Source organism: Equus quagga, chromosome 2 (genome assembly GCF_021613505.1).
Source record: "Equus quagga isolate Etosha38 chromosome 2, UCLA_HA_Equagga_1.0, whole genome shotgun sequence".
NCBI classification, from domain to species: Eukaryota; Metazoa; Chordata; class Mammalia; order Perissodactyla; family Equidae; genus Equus; species Equus quagga.
In genome coordinates this window covers 122,590,812-122,608,468 of record NC_060268.1, presented here as the reverse complement: position 1 = coordinate 122,608,468, position 17,657 = coordinate 122,590,812, and the positions used below count along the sequence as shown (strand labels likewise).

Here is a 17,657-nt window from a genome sequence, read left to right as displayed (position 1 = left end):
GTTTGTTTTCTTCTGATTTTCTCCTTCTTTGGCTACTCTGTTCACAGGTCAATACTTCTGCGAAGGCTCTGTAGTCTGATGGGCACTGTTTTCTTGCTTCGCTGCTTTACCATGTTTGTGACCTCCCTCTCCGTGCCAGGACAGCACCTGCAGTGTACTGGAAAGGTAGCCTGCTACCTTCTTTATCATTCTTTTCTCTTCTTGGTGGGTTGATGACACCATATATGCACTAGGGCTAAGACTTTGCTTTTAATATTAAAATGTGCTTTTCAGTATTTTCAATATCTGTAAGAAACCTCTAGAAGTAACTTGGTAAAAATCTTAACCCCAAATCTACCTCCCTGTTACTGCTATTCAATGATACTAGTTCTGCAGTGTGGAGCTATAGAAAAAAAGTTTCTTTCAATTATTGTTTTCTCTTTCCCACCATCCTCAGCATCTTTAGTTCCTTGTAGGACATGACTCTGGTCTCTTCACTATCCTCATCACTCTTTTTTTTAAAAGTGTTGCAGTTTGACCATATCCCATTTAAAATACAATATGCACTACTCTAAACTTTACGGAGTATATCTGGGATTAATTAATGGCTGATTTTTTTGTTTTTGTTTTATACTTTGTAGCTTGTTTTGGGATACTGTAGACTTCTCATATGGTTAAATTGAGAGAGGAGAGCTTATGCAGATGGGAATGAGAAAACAGGGTAATGAATTACTTTAAAAAATTTTTAAAAAACCAACAACTGAAAATCACCTGTGCTTTATATACAAAATTGACTGTTGTGACTTGTTAAATTTAGACAAAAGAATTTATTATTCTACTTTTCCGAGCCTCCATGCTTTAGTTATGTTTCTAAATATTCAAATGTTATATATTAACACCTTTGTTATCATTTGAATGTTGTTCGTAAAGTGTCAATTTAAGGGTCAGTTCTTCTACTGCAATATAAATAGCTGAAATGCTGACAAGGGAAGATTAGGCAGCCAAAGGAGATCAAGAGCTAAAAATAAAGCCCAGAGCTGAAAGATGACAAAACTTTCTCCTAGTATCAGGAGACTGACCAGTAAGAAAGAGGGAAGGATTAATATGACATATAGGATTTACTGTAAAGGAAATATTTTATTTTTAAGGTAAAAGCTGTTTTGTTTCTCTTTTTAATGGGAAGGTAATTTTTTCTAATTATAAAGTTTTATGTTTATTGTAAAAATTCAAATTGAATAGAAATATATAAATTAAAAAGTAAAAGCTCACATAATCCCCTCTTCTTTCACCTCATCCCATAAATAATACTAACAGTTGTGTATATAGCTACATAGACTATTTTTAAGCATGCTTATACATTCATATAAGTTTATATAGATACTTTTTTTTTTTTTTGAGGAAGATTAGCCCTGAGCTAACTGCTGCCCATCCTCCTCTTTTTGCTGAGGAAGCCTGGCCTTGAGCTAACATCCGTGCCCATCTTCCTCTACTTTATACATGGGACGCCTACCACAGCATGGGTTGCCAAGCGGTGCCATGTCCACACCCGGGATCCAACTGGCGAACCCCCAGCCGCCGAGAAGCGGAACGTGCGAACTTAACCGCTGCACCACTGGGCCGGCCCTATATAGATAGTTTTTAAACAAAAGATAGGATTATATTGCAGACATTGTTCTTTAGCTTGTTTTATTTAATAATATGTTTACTTTTTTCTAAAGAAATACATATAACTCAACCTCATCTTTTTAATAGCTACAGAGTGTTCCATTGTATGATTTACCAGTTTCCAAAGGATATACATTTAGGTTGTTTCCAAATCTTACTATTTATAAACAATGCTATTGTAAACATCCTTATACATTTATGCTTTTTCACTTATTTAATCATCTTGTTAAGAGAAATTCCTGGAAATGGGATTGTGAAGTCAGAGAACACGTGCGTTAAAAATTGTGATATGTAGGGGCCGGCCCCGTGGCCGAGTGGTTAAGTTCGCATGCTCTGCTCTGGCGGCCCAGGGTTTCGCTGGTTGGGATCCTGGGCGTGGACATGGCACTGCTCGTCAGGCCATGCTAAGGTGGCATCCCACATGCGACAACTAGAAGGACTCACAACTAAAATATATAACCATGTAGTGGGGGGCTTTGGAGAAATGAAGGAAAAATTTAAAAATCTAAAAAAAAAAAAATTTTTTTTAAAAAGGAAAAGAAATTGTGATACATATTGCTCAGATGTCCACTAGAAAAGAGTAGTTTTTCACCACTACCAACAATGTATGCATGTCAGTTTTCCCACCCCCATGCCAGCACTGCTTATCACTGCCACTCTGATTAATGAAAGATGATATCTGAGACTTTATGGTCTTGTATATTTAAATCTTTATTGAATTTTTTTTATACATGGTATGAAGAGGGATAGAACAGTTTCCCCCAAATAGAATGCTTGTTGATTAGAAGAGATTTAAAAGAAGAAAAATGTAAGCTTATTACACTGAAAGGAGAATTTCCTGTAGCTGAGGGAGTTAGTTGTGGGTCAGCCCCTAAAGTGAAGGATATATGTGCATAGGGCTGCAACATATGCAACAAAAATAAATTAGATACCATCCCTCTGCAATATCGACAGCCCTTTTTCTGTCTCTAATGACTGTTTTTCATTATCAGTTACTTATATATGGACATTTCTATTCAAATCTGCCCTAAATACTGTTAATTGTTTTGAATTATAATGTAACCTACTTATTGACCTGTATTATTTGCAGCAGTCTTTAAAAATAGCAAGTTAAGCTGATAGTAACTAGCAATCAAATCCCTTACAGTAAACTCCATAGGGTATTTTCATTGTAATAAATTAATTGCTTGAAATATCATTCCCAAAAGTATGAGGTTTGGGGACAGAACCGAGAACATACCTGTTTCCGAAATTTAGCAATAGACCTATCATAATGAAAGAAACACTGAAAGCAAATTTCGACACCTTGTCTCATCAAAGCATCTTATTCATTCTGTTGGGTTTAAATTTTAATTTTTCTGGAAGAATATTTGGGGCATTTTAAGATTGGAAAGGATAGGGAGACTTGAGTAATTGAGTAATAATTGCTTTCTTTTGATTGGCATCACTTGTTTTCTGTCCTTGGCTGAGACATTTTCCTAGCAGTCTCTGTTCTTCATTGCCTGATTTTTTACTTTGATGAGAGTAATATCTCTAACCGTATTCTCATTGGAGGTCATGGAAGAACCAAACCGTGTGTATTTTAGTACATTCTCTTTCCTTTTCTCTAATAATAAATTCGTCTTCCTCTCCTGCTCTCAACTGAGACAGAAAGGGAAAACTGAGTAGTGTATAATCACCAGGTGAGATTGCTAATGAAATTGTGATATCTAATGAGGTGGTTTCTTTTGTTCATTAGTCATAGTATAATCTTTAAGACTTAGGGCTTTAGAATTGGACTTCTGGGTTCACATCCTGGTAATGTTACTTACTAGCTGTGTGACCTCTCTAAGCCAGTTTCCTCATCTGTACAATTGAATCACTTCATAGGATTGTTGTAGAAATTAAATACAATAACACATAAAGCACTTAGCAGAATGCCTTGCACATAGTAAATGCACATAAAATTTTAGCAATTTTTTTGTTTCCTTTGTGTGTGACTGTTGCTCAAACTCTTCCTCAAAGTGGATTGCTTTTTTAAGCTCATTTGTGGGAGTTAGGATTAGATTTGGCTGCTAATAGCAGGAAATTTAAGATGGCTATGGTGTAATAAACAAACAAACAATGGTTTATTCTCGCTTATAAGTCTGAAAGTAAGTACTCCAGGTCGGGTGTGGTAACTTTATGGAGTCATCAAAAACCCATGATTCTTCTGTCTTTCTGCTCTCCTGTCCTAACACTTGGCTTGCATCTTCAAGGCCATTTTCTGGTCCAGGATGGTTGCTGGAGTTTCAACTATCATGTCTAAGTTGTAGGCTAGAAGAAGGAAAGGTAGAAAAGACTTCCTCTGAGCTGTTGTCTCTTTCCTTTATAAATAGCCTTCCCAGAAATGTTTTACATTTCCACATATATCTTATTTTATAGAACTTAGTCACAGAGGCACACCTAGCTGCAAGGGAGGCTGAGAAATGCAATGTTTTGGTTGAGTTCATTGCTGCTTCAAATAAATATGAGATTCTGTTACCAGTGAAGAAGGGCAGAATGGATATTGAATAATAGCCATCGTCTCTGTCATAGTCTATCTCTTTTTTTGTTTTTTTTTTTTTAAAGATTTTATTTTTTCCCTTTTTCTCCCCAAAGCCCCCCGGTACATAGTTGTATATTCTTCGTTGTGGGTCCTTCTAGTTGTGGCATGTGGGATGCCGCCTCAGCGTGGCTCAACGAGCAGTGCCATGTCGGCGCCCAGGATTCGAACCAACGAAACACCGGGCCGCCTGCAGCAGAGCGCGCGAACTTAACCACTCAGCCACGAGGCCAGCCCCTGTCATAGTCTATTTCTTATTGGCAAGAACAGCCAAGCAAATACTACTGTATTATTGGATTAAAAACTTGAACATATTTTTGTGTTAGAGTGACTTTTTCATTGTAAAGAAACTCCTAGTAGAGAAGTTTGAATTACATTGATTTCATGTAGTTACCAAAATATTTCTTCTGAGTACTGCCAAGCTTTGACCACCCATTCTTTTTTTTTTTGCTAAGGAATATTTGCCCTGAGCTAACATCTGTTGCCAATCTTCCTCTTTTTTTGTCTGTGAGCTGCCACCACAGCATGGCCAATGACAAGTGGTGTAGGTCCATGCCTGGGAAATAAACCCGGGCCTCCAAAGCGGAGTGTGCTGAACTGAACCACAAGGCCACCGAGGCTGGCCCTGACCACCCATTCTTGATGTTTGGAATTAATTAGACTGGAAGTCTGGTTGCTTTTGCTTAGATATTATTTCTAAGTCATTCAGCATTTGAATTTCAGTGAGAGTGGATGTTTGGAAGCCCCTACCTCCCTAAGCATTTGAAGCACTAATTCATAGCTTTCTTTTTAGATATATGGCAGCGTATGGGAGAAACTACACCGGGCCTTTGCCATTTGGAGTGGCTTTGGTATGACCCTAACTGGTGTTCACACCTGTGGAGATTATATGTTCAGTGGCCACACAGTCGTCCTAACTATGCTGAATTTCTTTGTCACTGAATGTAAGTATCTCTTTCATTCTTCTATGCATGTTAGATGACTAGCTGCAAAAGAGGCTGTGGGAAGGGTGTCAAGTTCTTTGAAGAATGGGAGAAACAGACTGAACTAAGACACATGTGACTTAGAAGCATTGGAAGGAATGTGGTTTTAAAATGATCTTTCTGTCCTTTTCCCAGATACACCAAGAAGCTGGAATTTCTTGCACACTTTATCCTGGGTTCTCAACCTCTTTGGAATCTTCTTCATTTTGGCTGCCCACGAACATTATTCCATTGATGTATTTATTGCCTTTTATATCACAACAAGACTCTTTTTGTACTACCATACTCTAGCCAATACCAGAGCTTATCAGCAGAGTAGGAGAGCGAGAATTTGGTTTCCCATGTTTTCTTTTTTTGAGTGCAATGTTAATGGTACAGTACCTAATGAATATTGTTGGCCATTTTCAAAACCAGCAATAATGAAAAGACTAATTGGATGAAACTATCTTTGTAATGGGTTCATGATTAAATATACAGTAGATGTTGAAAGTGAATAACTTTGCTTTCTCCCCCTAGGTTGTTCTGAATGCCTTGCTTTTTGGCTTATGTGTTGACAAAGTAAACTTCTGAGCAAGGCTGTGATTATAGAAAGCAAGATAAAACAATCAAGAGTCCTTACATAATCTGTTTGAACAGAAAGCTTAAGTAAATGTTTTCTGCCCCTTCTCTTTAGGCAGACAATGTTGTGATTGAAATTAGGCTGTTACCCTTACCTGTTGAGTATTTGCTTATTGAACTTAACTAAATCAACTTAAGCAATTTGTTGATTGAAAGATTTTTTTTTTTTGATTTCTAGTAGGACTCTAGTCTTTTTGAAGTTCCTTGTTATCTTCAAAGGAAAACCCTACCAAGTGAGCAGTACTTATTCTTTGAACTAATCTCTGTGTCTTTTTTAAAAATGTAAGTCTGAAAAGTGATCCATTTTACTAACAAATAATTTTTGCCTTCTGAACCATCTTTAAGAAAAGTTTACTGAACATACTAGAATGCCTGAAACAAGAAGAAAATGAAAGGGGCCATACACGAGGTGACAAAGTACAAATATATATAGTGCTGGCATTTTTCACCAAAGATGCAACAAAAGATGCAGTTTCTGTTTTGTTCTGAGGTTCAGTATTACCATCAGTAAGTATTCATGAGGGAAAAACGGCTGCATCTATAAAAATAAAATAGGCTTAATTTTAGTGATGTAGGTTCCTGGAATAACTTGTGCTATAGATGTTAGTTAGACAGATGACAGCCCAATTTTATGCTTTTCAATGATGTTATTTAATAAGCAAAATAGTGGAGTGTTTTATCAGATGTTAGATAAAGTTCTTATGTGTTTAAGTCGGGAGGTATGCATGCAAAGAATATCTTTTCTCTTTCTGAAAAGAAATTTATAACAGCTTGCAGGCATAATATAACTTTTTGGTTTTTGAAATTTCTCATTCTTGGCCATGCAAAGTAAGCAGTTGCAGACATATTTGGATATGAAAAGGTTTTGTTTTTTATTTTTAAATACAACGTGTACATACATTCTTTTTAGTCTTAATTTGGCAGTCAGGAAGTGATATAACTTAGTTGCTGTTTACAACACTAGAAATTTGATACCTTAAGTAATTTGACCTCTTTGGTAACATTTGTCACTTTTAATGATTTTCTATAGTAGTTATGACAATAGGATGGTTATGGAATTGAAATTTGAACCCCAGTGGATGAGCTTTGCTACTTGGAATATTAATCGTAGTTTTTACATTCCATTTTAAAACAAGGAGTTAGAAAAGGTACTGGCATTTGAGGTTTAAAATTAAGCCACTTAGCAGAAGCTTGCTCCTTAGATGGGTGAAATATTCTATTTTTGCACCTTGAGTCACATCACCACCCCTGTATAAGTTAGAGACGAACCTGAATGGATTGGGCAGGAAAGGAATATTATACAAACGAGTTTCAGCCAGTGCTGAGTGACCTCAATATGAGTCTACTCTGAACATTATTTTTTATTTCTCACTTGAAAAATGGCACAAGGCAAGTCAAGTTTTATTATGCTTTTAAATCTCATTCTTCAGAATCTTATAGTATCTTAAATTGTTGATTCTGTTACATGCTAGGGACAAAATGCCAACATTTCATCTAAGGAAGTTGCATAATCATGAAGGGTGAAGGATGTTTCCTATGCCAGTTAGAGTAGTTTGGCCCTTGAGGTTAAAAGATGTGTTCTTGCCACTTTTCAAACCAAATGACAGAATGGGACTGAATTTACCTAGAAGGGACTGATGCTGGCTTTTGGGAAAATGTTTGACAAAAATCTGTGGCAACATTAATTCAAGAATGTTAAATAGCGACTTAATGGCAAATTTCCTAACGTCAGTCTTCTTTCCTTCATATGGATTCTATTCTAGAACAAAATAGAAAAAAAAAATTGCAGCTAACTTTGCAGAGCTATTGACATTAAGAGTGCCTAACAGCAGACTGCAATGAGGATTGTAAAATAACTTTTCAGCCTTGCGTTATCATATCTGTTTTGAGGAAAAGGTTAAGCTAGATTTATAATTTATTGTTACACCTATTACAAGGTAGTGTTTATATAAATTGATCATCTCCAAGTCCCTTTTTGGAAAACTTTGAGACAAAATTCTTTTCTGTGTTTTTTTAAAATATGAAACCTATATTTTAGTCACTTTTTGTTTTGTCCAGAAATTTCCAGATTTGTCTTTGTATTTTTTTTTTGTTAAAATCTAAACCATAGTGAAAATAGTATTTACATTTACATTTTGGGTGTGAATGTGGCTAGGTAGAGAAGCTACATGCCTTCTATCTACATATTTTTTGACCGTGTATTAGGTTTTACAGTTGCAGACTGGTGAGAGGCTTACATCGTTAAACATTAAGAGCTCAGAAGGAACTAAGAAGGTTTTTGGTTTGGGGATGCAAACTGGAAGTTATATTGAAAGTTCTCTATGCATTTTCTCTGCTCCTGGGGGCAACGTTGCCTTTTTTTTTTTTTTTTTCCCAAGACCATGCAAGGCAGTGTTACTAAAGGGTAATTGGAATTCATAGGGAGTGGGAGGTTTTGAAGAAGGCGAGTTTGCTATTATCACCAAGTAATTTGGGATAATTTTTGGCCATGCTGCAGATGTCTCAACATGGCTGTGATCTCCCTAGTTCTCTGTGGTCTTTTTACGCTAGCAATTCATTCTGAACTACTGGTTTGTCTGAAGGTAGCCAAGCAATGTGGTCATATCTTCCATATGCTGAGTCTGTTTATTAGTATCCTTTTAAATCAGTAAGCAATGAGCTTAGCCTTAGAACCAGTCAGTTAAACAAGTGTAGACTGTTCACAAGAAAAAACCCAGTGACTGAGAGACCTGCTGGTAGTGTAACTGTGACACTACAAGTGACATTCTTCTCTGTCCTGTACCTGCTGTTACTTAGAATTCCAAAAATCTTATCATTTGTAAGTGGAGAACAGAGGAGCCAAATCCTTTTATAGCTGATATGAAACAGTCTGTTTTAAGTACATCTGTTTAGAAAGTGTTATTTATATATTCAAAGTCATATAACACTAACCTGCTTTGACTGCATTCAGCAAAAGGCAGTTTCATCATTAGTTTCACAGTAAACTTTTTTGAAGGATTCTAGTTCCAAAATGCCTGAAAACATTAACCATATTCTTGTTTTAAACTCTAGGATCTAATAAATTTAATTCTTTGATAGTGTTTTTGTAGATTTAAGTTACCCCTTACTAAAAGTAATTATAGTAATAGTCATTTGTCAGTTCTTTAAGGTATTGAGGCATTTGAGACAAGAAAGCTCTCTTAGAATAGTCCAATAGCTTTCCTCAATGGTATTGGTTTCATTTAGATAGTTTCAAAGCCAGCAAAGCATGTTAGTTTTAAGGCCAACATTATTTGGCAGTTAAAATAGTTTGCATTTGTAAAAAGTTTAGCCTGAATTACCCTTGCTATCTCTGTAGAGAATTGTTAGTATCATCAAAAACAGATTGCTTCAGGTGACCCTTGAGAAAGGAAAGAGGTTGAAGGTTTTTTTCCCTCTCTGTCTTTGAGTGGCTTTGAATGACTGAAATTATCATGGAAGTAGGTTTTGGTCCCTCTCTTATCTACCTCTCACCCCCAGCAAATGCCAACAATATCAGGTAACTAAAATGTGGCTTACTGCTTTGCATCAAGGTCACTAAAAATATCTATGAAATCTGTAAGTCATAATTCAGCTACCAATAAAGTTGGTTTTTAGAATATGTTCTACCCTAAATTAACCAAAAGACTTTTTATTCAGTGTACTCTATGTTTAAATATAAGGAAGCTTTGTGCCTAATATGGAGGGAGAAGGAATGTTGTGTTAATTTCATTGTTATTTCAGGTCTGTTTCAATCTGAACTACTGGGTTGTCTGAAGATAGCCAAGCAATGTTATCAGTTAGTAATGTCATCTTAAAAATGCTTAATTTTAGTAACTATTTGTTCAGAGATTGTTAGATTGTTAGGACAATTGAAGTATTTCTGATACAGAACAAAGAAAGTAGAAACTGGTACTTACTGGGGAAAGCAAAATTGGCATGGACTAAAATGGGCATGTTTTGTTTAAGAATTCTACCTAAATGTCACCTTATCTACACAAAACTAGTATTACTTGAAGATGTGAAAGTTCCTGTGGTAGCGATACCTTGAAGCACAGTATTGTATATAAGTAAATATCTTGATTCTAAATTATATCCAGATTTAACTAATATATATTATTTTATATCTTTGTTGTATTAAAATGTTTAAAAACACTAAAAATAAAACATTTGAAAGCTGGTTTGCAGACTCTTATTTAAATGTCTTTGCATTATTAATGCAGCTGGTCTATTTTTTATACAGTGAATTTTTATTTTTGCAAATGATTGGGCCCTGCAACTTTAAATCCTAATAAAGTATCTAGTCCCTGGCGTTTATGAATTCTTAGTTGTCTATTAGATAAACCATTTGCCCTTTCCTCTTTCCTTTCTGTAAACTAGGAAAGAAAAGTCATCTTCCTGAGATTAGTAGAATAATTGTGGACTAAGTTGAGAGGAGGGGAAGAGAAGCTAATAGCTACTTATTCCTGGACACATTTAAGTTTTTTGTTTGTTTTGGTTTATTTTAATTGTAGTTTATATGGGAAGATGACATCATCCTGTCAGGTCAGCTTTGGAGATAATGATGAACAAGAAAACAGTTGTTAGGGGGTGGCCCAGTAGCCCAGAACCATGGAGTAATTGGTACACTAAGCGTTGTCACGGGACCATATGAGCTTACCCCACAACTGAACTAGTCTTCATGATCACTACTAATTATAGTTTCTCTGTTGCTGGCCCCAGCTGGTCTCTCTCAGGAACTCTGGGGAAAGACTAGTCCAGAACAGACTTAGAGGCTGCTTGGTGGAATAGAAAATGCACTGGAGTTAGACTCTGAGGACCTAGGTATGAGTTGCATCTCTGCTGCTGATTAAATTGGGTCTTTTCTTCCAACTCCACTTAACTTTATGTGGAAAATGGGGGTGCATGTGGGGAGGCAGAATGCCTACTTCATAGGTTGTATTAAGGGCCAGATTATAAAATTACTGTAGCCTTGTTGGCTCAGTATCTGGTAATAATGCTGAAATATTAGTTGAATTTAGGTCAATAAAACAGGGCCTATTTCCCGAGGGAATTAATAATCTAGCTGGGAAGATAACTTAAAAAGGTAGATAACATTCATTGGTGGAATAGACCAGTAGTTTTAAAACTGCCTGGCTGAATATATTCAGAGGTAAGGGAAGAGAGTTGGGGCTTGTATCATTTTCATCTAGAGTTGGTGTTTTACGTATTTGGCTTCCAAGTAGGCTTTCCCTTTGAAAAAAGGGTTGAGGATAGGGGAAGGAAATGTTTGGAAATCAGTGAGGCAACAGGCAAATTTTATGTCTTCGTTTAATGGTAGCTTGGGAGAGGAAGGGCCAACTGGAGACTGAGGGTCCAAAAATTCACTAAAGCATGTGAAACTTGAACTGAGCCTTCCCTGAAGGATAATTCATAAGGACAAGATGAAAGGCTTAGAGGGCTCTAACTGTCATGCAAAAAATTGGGTTTATTTGTATAGGTATTAGGGAACTGTTGACAGGGTATGTGTTTGATTTTATTATAAATGGAAGCATTGGGAATGTCTCTTGGCAGGGTCTAAATTGTTGGGACAGGTTTAAGTAGTTCTGTAAAACAGGAGTTAGTAAAGGGCAGAAGTGTAAGTCGAAAAGAGAGAGGTGAGATGGTGGGAAGTACACAAAAGATCAAACTGGAGATGAAGGGAAGGGTAGAGACGCCAAGATAGTATGCTAGTCAAGGACCCAGGACTGGGCACAGCTTGACGAAGGCCTTTGCCCCCTGCGAAGGAAGATCAAGACACCAAACAAATGAGCTGCCAACTTCTACTAGCTGGTGTAATATGAATATAGGATATAATATACTCTGTATCCAAAATTGTCCTTCTTGTGGTCGTGCACCTAACCCACCTGTTAGTGCTGGGCTGCCAGCCATCAAGTGGAGTGGGAGCCGGCTTTGGTGGAGACTTGAAGAGTGCTTGGCTAAGAGAATACCTCAGAGGAGTTCAGTTATCACCCTCAGCTACAACTTTGAAGAATACCAGATGATAGCTGTAAGGCCTCTGCTAGACTAGCGTGATATTTAAGTGCTATATGTTCTCAGCTCACAGGGCTCCCCAAGAGAGCCAGAAATACAAAACCACCATGTCCTGTTCATATTCCAGCCTTAAGAGCCCTGGATCCCACCCTAAAGAGAATATCTGTACCTAATGGTTTTTTGATACAGATTAATCAGCAGCCTTCATCAATAAGACATCAAAGCATGTGAAATATGATCCTGTTTTTCCACAAAGACTGATTTTGGAGGCTTAGCGGGAGCGTATTGGCAGTAGTTATGCAATCTGAGGGACTTCAACATGGTTGAAATCTCACATGCGGAAATTTGGTAAGGCAAGATTCTGAATTTTCTTCACTACCGATTCCACAGTGGTGCCTTTGATTCTTCCTATCTTTTACTATCTTGATTCGTACTCTCTTTTAAAAAAATTATTAATTTTAAGTGAGTAGTGAACATGGTAATAAACTATGTATATTGAAAACTCTTCCTCGCACCCCTGTGCCTCAGCCTTTAGTTCTCCTTCCAAGAGGCAACCATTTTTAACTTGTGTTTTTCCAGGGGTATACTATGCGTATACAAACAAATATTTTCAAAATTTATTTTTACATTATTTTACACAAATTGTAGCATATACTTGTATATGCACATATATACGTGGTTTTGCAATTGCTTATTTCACTCAACATGTGCCAATGCCTTCCCCTCCAAGGACATACCTTAATTGAAGAAGTTGTGCTTATTGCTCCTTTTAATGAGGGAGAACACACACCATGGGGAATTACAGGGCATCTCAGCTGGAGGGTGTTGGAAAGGACTTATTATAGGATCTGGGTTTAGATTAGGTGGTTTTGGGGGAAAATGTTAAGGAAGCATGGATTTGCTCTGGAGTGGATGCTTTCAGGATGCTGGGGCAATTCTATGATTAGGTATCTTAATAAATCTTGATAATAGGCAAGAGGAATGAATTAAGACTAACGTTACAGGGGCTGGCCCGGTGGCGCAGTGGTTAGGTTCGCACGTTCCGCTTCTTGGCGGCCTGGAGTTCGCCGGTTCAGATCCTGGGTGCAGACATGGCACCGCTTGGCAAAAGCCATGCTGTGGTAGGCGTCCCATGTATAGAGTGGAGGAGGATGGGCACAGATGTTAGCTCAGGGCCAGTCTTCCTCAGCAAAAAGAGGAGGATTGACAGCAGATGTTAGCTCAGGGCTAATCTTCCTCAAAAAAAAACAAAAAAAAGACTAATGTTACAATTTTACCAAACAGAAATAGCAGTCAATCATATTAGCCAGGATAGAGGGATATTTGATTGTTTTTGTGGTTTCAATAATGTTATTATTTTTATCTGTTCAGACGTGATTACTGAGTAGTCTCGGTTTTGTCTTGCTCTTTCATGGTCACAGATCTCCTTGTGTGATGTTGGTGTTCTGTGAAATTTTTTATGTTCAACAGGAAAACAATAAGGCCTAGCTGTGAGTGCCAGTCCAGCTTCTCGCGACACCAAATCCTAGTTAATAGTATCAGGCCAGCTCCCTGATGTCAAGAGCTGCTTTTTTTTTTCTCATATAATATATTAGTGTTCTCTCCATATATGTACATAAAGTATGAGATTTGCCTCATTCTTGTTAATAGCAGCATGACATTTCATTGTACAGATGTCGTAATTTATTACTCGTTCCCTAAAAGATTGTTTACTATTCAAACAGTGCTACAATAAATAACATATGGTACTTTGCATATGTGCAAGTTTATCTGTAGAATAAATTACTAAAAGTGAAGTTGTTGGGTCAAAGGCTTTGTGCATTTTAAATACTATCATACTGACCTCAGTAGAAGGAGTCACAATTTATTCTTCCACTAGCAACATACGAGTTTGCCTGTTAATCCACACCATCGCCAAAATAATGTGTGAACTTTCTTATTTTTGCCAAGCTAATAGGTTTAAAAATGGTATCTTAATTCCCTTTCTACATAAGTAAGCTGCAGAAGTATTTAAAAATTGTAATATAGTAAGGGAATGGTGGAATGGTGACAGCTTTATTGATGTGCATATCTTTCTGGAAGACTAAATGAATTGTGGACAGTGTCGTATATTCTGTTAAAAATCCATATAAGATGTTGAACGGGCAAAGGAAGATGATTTAACAGATTAAGGAGTGTTTCTCCCATTTTGTTTGTAGCATAGTCTTTAACTTGGCCATCTCTTGTTATTGGAGAGTAGCATTTTTTTCTGATAATTGTCTTCCCTAAGCACCTGAAGGAAGCTAAGTCCTGTCTAGCCTAAGGGAGAGTCTGGAAGACTCAGTTGCTCTCTGTTGTAAAGTTCCATAAAGGGTAAATGTTAACCTTGTCTGCCCACCAGCAGCTACTATGGGCTCTGCCATCACCTATAAAATGTTTCAAGGACCTGAATTTACCTGTCCCAGATATAGACCTCCATTGTAGATGTGTAAGACCTAAGGTGTGGAAAATGTTTTGAAAGAATATTTATCGAACATTTATTGAGCACCTACTATATGCCAGGCACTATTTAAGCACTGGTGCTTCAGTGGTAAATACAACAAAGTTCCTGCCCTCAAGAAGCTTACTTTCTAGACAATAAGCATATATATGAGAAAGAAAAAAAAGCATCTCTTACAGCTATCAGCTAGTAACTGGCCTAGTTACAGTGGTGTTCCCCTACTGAACATAAGCAATGTTATAGAATACCAACATCAAATGATTACTCTGTATGACTGTGATGGACCATCTTCACTCATAACCAGGCCTAAACAGACACTGTACAACACAAAAATAACTATACACTCCTCCTCCTGAATAATATGAGTAAGATACTGAATTGCCCCAGCTTTCTGAAAACATCCAATCCAGAATAGCACCCCACTTCCTTGTTTTCTTGAAACCTCTGTAAGATCACCTAACACAGGCCCAAATCCTGTACAAGCCTCCTGCAACATCTTCCTGCTGAGATTCCCCACTCCTCTCCATGGTGTTTAGTCTCTCTTGCTGCAGGAAGTTTAATTTTAAAAACTAACTTTGATGTGTGCTCCTGGTGATCTTTGGCTGGTGGGAATTGACTCTTTAGGTAGCCAAAAGTGCTATCTCTGTCTCTCTCTCTCTCTCTCACACACACACACACACACGATAAAAAACAGATAAAAGGATAGAGAGTGACAGGGAACACTTGCTACCTGACAGCACTAAAAAGCCTTCTGCAGAGGTGACATTTGAGCAGAGGCCTGAATGAAATGAGGGAGGAACCATGTGGATATCTAGGGGTAGAGAATAGCAAGTGCACTGGCCTCTGGAGCAGGCTTGGAGTGTTCTGCAACCAGGAGGTCAATTTGGTTTAAGAGTGAGCAAGGGAAAGGGTGATTGGAGATGAATTAGAGAAGTAGCCAGGGTTCAGTCATGCAAGCCTCAAAGGTCCTGGTAAAGACTACCTTTTGCTTCAAGTGTTAGAGGAAGTCATTGAGAGATTTTGGTTTTGTGTAGGGGAGTGACTCACATCTCCTTCCCACAACTCCGCTATAGACAGAGTGGCACTACCCTTAGGCTAAGGCAGAGAAGGCCTTATCCACCCACTTCCTTCTGTGTGGGGCGACTTGCCTGGCACTGGGGACTGTTATCCCTGAAAGTTTCATCAAGCTCCTCTGGGTCCTTTATTAAAGTCCTAAAGAATGAAGGATGCGCAAGGAAATGAAAGCTGCAGCAGAGCCAAAGGAGAATGCACCATCATCTCAGAAATGCTGCAGTGGAATGAGGCAGCAGAGGATGTAATAGGAAACAGGATTTTTCTTAACTTTTCTTCGCTTGAATAAAAAATTCGCAGGCTGGCAAACTAGAGTTACGAGAGCCTTGTTTTTGGTTCAGAGGTCGGCCTTTGCAGATGGGCACCAGCAGAGGGTGCTGCAAACCTCCAGCAGCCTGCATGTCTTTGTCACTTAGGCACAGAAAACTATGGAAGTTGCTGCTTTGAACAAAGTATGGTGGTGTGTGCATCAGAATCACCTGGCTTGTTAAATACACAACTCTGGATCCTACCTCCTGAGTTTGATTTTGTGGATGGGAGGAATTTTCATTTCTCACAGGTTCCCAGGTGTTGCTGATGTTCCCGGTCAAATTGGTTCTCTATCTAGAGGTGATCAGAATCACCTGAAGAGCATTTCAACATGGCTGAGGCACCCTCCCCTAAGGGCATTTCAGAATGGGGCAGAGTGAGAATGCAGGTGTTCGCAAGGCTCCCTAGTTCGCTCCTCCCTGTCTTAGGCAATTGTGAAAGTACTCTAAATTGAAGCTCTATACAAATGATTACCATAAGCATCATGCGTAGCTTTTTTATTCCCTCATTCCATCTTTTAATTTTGGTTTCCCGTTGTACATTACTAGTGTAGAAATACAATTGATTTTTGGATATTTACCTTATATTCTATGACATTGCCAAACTCATGTATTAGTTCTAGAAGTTCTTTTGTAAATGCCTCAGGATTTTTTACGTAGTTGTAGACGGTCTCATCTGTGAATAGGGACAGTTTTATTTTTTTCCTCATTCCATCTTAACTCTTGTTTCTCTGGTGGCCAGAACTAGATCTGCTGAACCCGTTCTGTCATGATATTCAGGAGAAGATAATGCACCAATTCATAAAACAATTGATGGCATTCTGAATCCTAAGTGACCACTAGGACACTCAGGGGAAAAACATCTGAAATGATGATAAGGGCATTGGCCCTGAGGTGAGAGAGACCCAGCCTTGATGATATAGTTTATTCTCATCGGCCGGAGCTAGAGAGTAGAACCCCTGCCTTCCTACAGTGGAGAGATTGGGCTCCAGCCAGGAGTGGAAAGAGTCTAGCCTTTAGCACAATCCTGCCACTCTGAGCCAGGGGTTCCTGAGTGGGTCAAATATCTGAGTTGTAGCATCTAAGGGGACTCTTGGGTTAAGCCTTGGGGTGGACCATGGCTTGGCAGAAGTGAAAGTAGCCCTCAGCCCATTTGATCAAGGTTGTGGGAATTGGTAGCTGCATTCTCATGGAGGGCTCCAAAGTGGAAAGCAACAGGTTGATTTTCTAATCTAGGCAGCAGGGGAGAGGAAGTTTCTCCTTTCCTGGGCAGTATTTGTGTGGGGAAAAATGGCATCTGAGGCATGACCTCCCTTGGCCCTCCCTTTGCCAAGTCCCTTTTCTTAGGCTCTAGCTTCTAGGGTCAGTTCACTAAGCAGCTCCCATTTTCACAGCATCCTTCCCCTGCCTCTAAATTTAAAGGTAGCTGTTATCTTCTCAGGGAACATATCAGCATGTCTAAAGTATATTACATTTTCATTTCCCTAGCTGTAGGGTAGCATGTTTTGGAGTAGATTCAAAATTAGTACTGCCTTTGGCCTCCCACTCTGGGCTCCACCTCTCATCCCTTATAATCCTTCCTGTTAACAATAACCATTTAAAATAGAAATGGCTGATAACCTCAATGTCACACTGTAATAGGGCTTGGCTTACAGGGGAAAGACCTGGGTTCTGTCTCCTAGTTGTGATGTAGTGGGACTGTGTGTGAGTTCAGGTAAGCCACCAAACCACTCTGTCTCAGTTTCCTCATTTAATATAATGGGATCATAATATTTGGAAGGCAGTATAGTACAGTGGTTTAAGGGCATGGACTCTGAAGCCAAGTGCCTGGACTCAAATCTTAACTCCTCTACTTGCCAGCTGTGTAACCTTAGGAAGTTACTTAGCCTCTTTGTCTCTCAGTTTTGAGTTGGTAAAAGTACTTACCGTCATAGGATTACTATGAGGACTAATAAGTTTAATACATACAAAGGATGTAAAAC

At 38.3% G+C, this 17,657-nt stretch overlaps 1 protein-coding gene across 4 annotated transcripts in view; it reads left to right on the top strand.

Moving 5' to 3' along the window:
• Positions 1-9,980, top strand: part of SAMD8 (sterile alpha motif domain containing 8) — a 52,696-nt gene extending 42,716 nt beyond the window's left edge. For all 4 annotated transcript variants that reach the window (XM_046654471.1, XM_046654473.1, XM_046654472.1 and 1 more), the window contains exons 4-6: positions 48-165; positions 5,001-5,151; positions 5,326-9,980. In XM_046654471.1, coding sequence (XP_046510427.1) covers positions 48-165; positions 5,001-5,151; positions 5,326-5,630 — 574 coding nt within the window. In that variant the 3' untranslated portion in view covers positions 5,631-9,980. The remainder of the gene's footprint in view (positions 1-47; positions 166-5,000; positions 5,152-5,325) is intronic.
• The last annotated feature ends 7,677 nt before the right edge of the window (positions 9,981-17,657 follow it).